Source organism: Haliotis cracherodii, unplaced genomic scaffold, assembly GCF_022045235.1.
Source record: "Haliotis cracherodii isolate W230 unplaced genomic scaffold, xgHalCrac1.p SCAF_8, whole genome shotgun sequence".
Classification (NCBI taxonomy): Eukaryota; Metazoa; Mollusca; class Gastropoda; order Lepetellida; family Haliotidae; genus Haliotis; species Haliotis cracherodii.
In genome coordinates, this window is record NW_027266341.1 from 20806749 (window position 1) to 20813387 (window position 6639).

A 6639-nucleotide genomic window follows, 5' to 3' on the forward strand; every position below is an offset into this window, starting at 1 on the left:
ATGTCCTACAACGGAGCACCATGACAGGTGTGCGTTACAGGAATGACATTCTGGATGTATATGTGAAACCGTATGCTGGTGCTATCGGGCAGGATTTCATCCTCATAGACGATAACGCACGACCTCATCGCACCAGGGTCCTTGATGCGTACTCAGAGCGGGAGACCATTGTCATGGAATGGCCAGCCCGGTCACCAGACCTCAACCCTGTCGAAGACATGTGGAACGAGCTGAAGATCGCCCTCGACGCCCTGTCCTTCCGGCAACTCTACGGGAATGATCTTACTGAATAGTGGAACAATCTTCTCTTGGCAACAATCCAGACACTTGTTGGGAGCATGAAACCATGGTGCCAGGCTGTGATCGCATCACGTGGATCACATACGCGCTGCTGAGAGTTGTGTTTTTGGTTGATTAATTTGTTTTAGTGATATTTTTGTGATGTTTCAGTGTTGGTCAAATACTCTCATTTTTACTGGTGATCTGTCTGAGTATTAGTCACTTGTGCTTTGTTGGTATTGTGTGTCATATGACAATGGGCTTTTGTTCATTAAACATATCTTCAGGCAATATTGTCTTTAGCTAGATGCACACAATTTGACGTCTTACCTCTTAAAGTGGAGATTCTTAGCAAACTCTGAGTAGTATGTCGCTACGATGTTAACGTCGCTCGTGAATGTTCAACCTTAAAGTTAAGAAATATATCTGAAGCACAAGTTCTCCAAAGCGAGTCGTCGGACAACACACACAATAAGGCAAGTCAAACAGCCAAACCACCCAATCCCCACTTTAGCGGGCTTAAAGACAATCTTCATGTAAGTGTATCCAAGGATAGACAATTCGAAATGTTATAGGTGTCAACTCGAAGTTAAAAAAAACATGAAATAAATGTTTTGTACACCTAAAATATTTTTGTATCCTTTAGTGTGCTTTTTTATTTAAATAATTAGGTAAAGAACTACTTGTGCTAAATTACAATTGACTTGGGAAAAAAATGTTTCATAAATAATAAAACAGTGCATAAAACATTAATATCTTTCAACGACCTTTCCTATGTAAATTATTCGTACATGAAATATTGGGAATGAACATATGACGAGAAATATGAATAGAATATAATACTAAAACAATAAAATGATATCAAAAATAACAATCTTAACATTGATTTATTAAATATGATAGTAAATGTTTCCATTTTCTATCAAATGAAGAGTTGGTGTGCTCGAAATAAGCTAAGTATAAATATGTACATTAATTCATATTGATATGAACCAGTAAGGATTGAACTGAAGTCAACAATCAATCCAAGGACGCCCGGTGGTGATTCCAGGTACGACTGGCTCCTCTTTAACCTAATGGTGGTCGTGAGAGGCAACTCAATGCGTGAGAGGGTTCACATTTAACGTTGCATGGTCATTATTTCATCCATATAGCTACGAGAACAAGTTGATGTATTCATAAGTGAGTCATGAATGCAAAGTGATATTCAAAAACAATTTTTATCAAACCTATTTGGGCAAAACTATATCATTTATACAGTTTAAAACACGGGCGATAGACCACCAGTTACCAAAGCTAGGCCACCTCGCTGGGGATCATGGGGACTTAAGGTGCCTCTGCTTCCTGCATGATACCCTAGCAGGATTTACGTCATCACTTTAGCCACTGGTGGTTGTGCTCAATACTAGCCAATAATACAAAATACTCAGTTGGCTTAAAACACTGGTTGATGATAGGATTTACGTGTCACACAGGGGGACAATTATTTAACGGTACTTTAACCTCCTGGACAGTGCCTTCGATAATCTTTATTGATAAAAGTATCACGCTAAATTTAAACACGAGCAATTAGGTGACTTAATGGGTCGGGGGGTCAGGGACTTGAATGATTGCATGTCACAACCCGTAGACACAATTTACTGTGAATTCGTTGAAAAACGGGGAGTTGAATCCTTGACACATTTTTTGACACATTTGAGTTTAATAATGGTGTCATAATAAGTTAACATAAGTGTACATTTAATTATTTATTTCTAAAGTATATTTTCCAGTGTTATTTGTTTTTTATCTAGCAGTTCATCGTGGATTTTGTGTACGAGTTGGGAGTGTCTACGAATTCTCCATGGTTACGAATTATTATATTTACGAGCTTACCGAAAGCCTATTGCAACCCGAAGGCGTGGAATCTGGCCAAGACTTGATTATTTGGCCGTCGTCATATGGATATATATTGCTGAGTGCAGCATCTCACTACAAACAACAACAACACGTGCCTAGAAAATAGATATTGCTTTACTGAACTGTCCATAACATAACATGGACGTTGAATATGTATAGTAAATTAATAAAATATGTTCATTTTGATTTCCATTCGTTATATGGAATATTTCTTTTGAAAAATAAGAAATGATTATACGCTTAGTTGATATGAACAAAATAAGACTAACGGTCACAACATTTCTTACGTTAAACTTGTATTGATTTTCTGTAACACTCTGCGAATTCGGTGTGTTCATTAACATTTGACGGTAATGAAAGGATTTTACGCTGCTTTAGATAGTTTTGACAGGTGTTGCATGGCATTACCACAGGCGTATATATACACAGTGGGGAACTAACCTGAGTGGGCTTAACAAATTGTTGCTAGAACGCACAAAAATCCCAACTATAACCTGTGCTGCACGTGTTTCTAAAATACAATTTAGGCAGTTACTGAAAACGAAGAACATTTTCAGGGGGAAGAGTTACCTCCCCTAACCCACCTCGCCAGTACGGGAAGACCGTAAACCCTCACATAAAGGCGATAATCTTAGTGCGGAAATTTGCCAATTTCCATGCGTTATTCAGTCTAATTAGACATGGATACGTTTGAAAACGTACATGTTTTCTCACAAACAACTGCAGAAATATCTCAAGAGTATATTGGCAAGTTTCATGAAGCAGAAATCGTACCGAATTACTTGCACGAGTTGAGCCAGAAAGCCGGGGTCGAACTTGTTTCTCGAGACGGTGTGTATGAAGTGAAGGGTTCCTGGCTGTCGGTGAATCGTGCCCATTCCTTCCTCGGGAAATTCCTGCTGACATATGGCCAGACCAGGGTGGACACCGTCTCCTTGGTTCCACCGGAGCCCTCCATATCACAGGAAGAGGAGGACGGGCTTGATTTTCTCAACAGAAAAACTTTTCCCACTTTCACAAATCCAGTTTATAGAAAAAGTCAAAAGGAAGATGTGGAAACCCCATCCAAGAAGCCTGACCATGCCAGTCATATTGATCAGCATTTACCTCCAGATAAGATCTTAGTGGCTAAACATCATAAGATGCCCCCAGAACCAGTAGTTTTGTATGCAGGGTACCAGCTACCTACTAAGGAAGCTGAGTCAAGACGGAAGACGCTAGAGGTTCTTAAAAATGTGTACAAAATGGAACAGAACTATCAGATTGCTCTGACACAGACAAAAGGTACGTCTGATGCTGCTAACTCAACAGAGCAGGCCCAGACTGAAGATTGTGAGCCTGAAGAATCAAACATACAGAATGAGGCTGAGGAGCATACAAAAGCTGCTGCAACTGAGTTGGATGATAACCATGGTAACAGTTCCTTACCTGATGAACCAGCACCTGATGGTCAAGAAAAGCTGATTACAGAAATTAAGGAAGAAAATTTGGAAAAACCGGATATGAGCACATCTAGGAAGAGACTTTGTATCATTAAGACTCTAAGCAAGGAAGAAACTGCAGCAAAGCGGATGAAGGTGGAAACTATTGCAAAGAATATTCTGTCAAATGTTCCTACAGTAGAGACTGTCAATGTAGTGAGCAATGAAGATTTGGAGAAATTACCGAATGACAAAAAGGTTGCTGAGGTTCCAGAAACTGATGAGGAGGTGAAACATATTCCTAAAGTAACTGAGGTCGTTGATCAAGATCCACCACCTCCACCTGTTGAGGATGATGACGGCCATAATGACAATGAGGTCCCAGACGATGATGTTATTGAAGATGAGAGTGATTTTAAAGATGATTCTGTTGATAAGGACTATTCAGGAGACACTGAGGTCGAGAGCGCTGATGATGGGAAGATGTCCGCCTCAGATAATGAGTATGTACCTGAGGAAGTGGTGTCACTAACCAAAATTAAAGCAACAACTAAACGAACAACAAGACGAAGTAAAGCAAGAGAAGAATTAGCGAAACCCCTCCCTTCAACTAAGAGAGGCAGAGGACGGCCACGTAAAGGTTTCCCGATGAAGATTGAAGTGAAACTGCCAACTAAGTCTTCCCAAAAAGCTGATCCGCCAAAGGCCAAGAAAAAACAGCTAAGTGGTGCTCAGAAAAGAAGGGGTAGACCAAAGAGGCTGCCGTCTGAAATTCCAAAAGAATTCCATTGCGACAAATGCCCTTATTTTGCAAACAAGCGATGCCATTTGAGAGAACATGAAAGGCGAGTTCATATAACCAAAGAATTCAAATGTGAACATTGTGACAAAATATTTGGTTTTGGGAAAGATTTGAAACGTCATTTAAAAACTCACCTGAAGCCTCAGAATTGTTGTGACATCTGTGGGAAACTGTACAAGGGAGTAAAATCTCTAGTCGAACATCGGAGAACACATGAGGACGGCTATATCAAACCGGAATTTGAATGCGAGATATGCAAGAAAAATTTCAGCACAAAGTATGTTCTTGCTTATCATATCAAATCAGAACATCTAGGTATGAAAAGAACATACATGTGTCCCACATGTGGCAAGAGCTTTTCTCAAAAGAACTCCTATCTTCAACATGCAAATGTTCACATGGGTTTCAAACCTTATAAGTGTGAAGTTTGTGGCAAAGCCTTTTCATATGAGAAATCTCTTAAAGAGCATCGATTTATGCACGATGACATCCGTCGATTTAAGTGCCCAGTTTGTGAAAAGACATTCAGGCAATCGTCTGCTGTAACTATTCATATGAAAGTCCACAAGGAGACCAAGGACTATGTGTGCATGGCTTGCGGGAAAGGGTTCAGTCAAAAACAGGCCTTGATTCGTCATGAGAGAATCCATCTTGGCGAGAAACCATTCTCGTGTGGTTTGTGTGGTAGGAACTTCACCGATTCCTCCATCTTGCGTAGACATATGATTCTGATTCATAAAAAGGACCCCAAAAAATGGCGTGAAGACACTATAAACAATACTGTAAGACGTACCGATTTTTTCATAGACGTCTTACCAGGAGTTGGGGAGGAAGAACAAGCTGGGGACGTAACAATAAAGGAGCCAGAAGTCCATGTAAATACAGGTGCTCTTAACACTCCCCATCCTGATCTAGTTGCACCAGTCTCTTCAACATCCGGCTCAGAGCCGATTAATATGACCACTCAGAGTTCAGTACGAGATAGGGATGTTGAAGGATATCACGGTGAAAGACAGGATGTCACAGGAATGGAACCTGAGAGATCGGCTGAGCATACATACCATATGCCGATATCGCAAGTTCATTCGGAAGGCATACAAGGTATGTCACATGACAGTTCATCACATATCGGTGACTCAAAGATGTCTGTTCCGAACCATGGTGTTCAAACAGGATCAGGGCTACAGCAGCAAGGCACCCTTCAAGGACACCATGATCCTAAGTCTGAAGGTGGGGAGTACTTAGGAGGAAGCTTGCCAGCCCATCAGATGTCGTACAGTATGATGGGCCAGGGTGGTTATCCGTATCCTCAGATGGTGATGTTGCCTGATCCAAATGTCCCGTTCCCTCCGCCCAGCGCTGCTGCCTATCAGCCACAGTTCACTGATCCTGGTACATCCCACCAGTTTACTCCATACCATCCTCCCCAGTCATAGGCCAATATACAGTGAAATCTTACCTAAATGTTGAGATGTTGTTTAAGACAATACAGTGCTTGAAATTAAGTGTGTGGGGAAAGGGGTCCTTGGTTCTTTTTTTTTAATAGTATTTGAATCTTTTAAACGTTTTCACATTAGGGCAATTGACAAGGATCCCTAGACTCTTTTGCTGAATTTGAAACTCTGTGTTCAATGTATCTTTAGGGTTCATATTACCATTGTCCATTGGAACTGTATATACCATATTTGTAGTATTAGGCTCCCCGCTCCAATAAGTGCCCCCTAACCAAATTCTAGACCATTCTGTGTGTGATCTTTATAATTGCCCCAAACTGAGCCTGATAGTCTATATTTTCTTGTGTGTATTACAGATCTTTGTACAGACAGGTCAACAGTGTATAAGGTATATATAATTGCCTAAAAAAAAAAAGTACTCACGGAAATGAGTGTTTTTCTCAATTTAAAAATCGACACAAAGTGTTACGTAGCTGTAAATATGAAATAACAAAACAACTCGAAAAGTCTGGATTTGCTGGTTTGATTTCAGTGAACAATACAAAATGTACTTTACAGGAGGTAATTTGTCATCACTTTCAACATTCAAAAATAAAACTAAGTCCAAATTGACATAGCAGAAACAGACTATAGGCATTATGCACCTGTTCTCACTTGTCGTCAAGGTGTCATAGGTCATGGACATCCACCTTGATCTACTTACACCTGGTTATGCCCTGTTTCACAATAGTCTGTTTTATTCACACTTTTACACAATTTTACTTGTAAAAAGGCTTAAAAACCA

General features: G+C 40.2%; 1 protein-coding gene across 1 annotated transcript; it reads left to right on the forward strand.

Moving 5' to 3' along the window:
- Window positions 1-2805: 2805 nt before the first annotated feature.
- Window positions 2806-5973, forward strand: LOC139449934 (uncharacterized). The gene has a single exon (XM_071231547.1). The coding sequence runs from the start codon at window positions 2859-2861 to the stop codon at window positions 5835-5837; it is 2979 nt and encodes a 992-aa protein (XP_071087648.1). The 5' UTR covers window positions 2806-2858; the 3' UTR covers window positions 5838-5973.
- The last annotated feature ends 666 nt before the right edge of the window (window positions 5974-6639 follow it).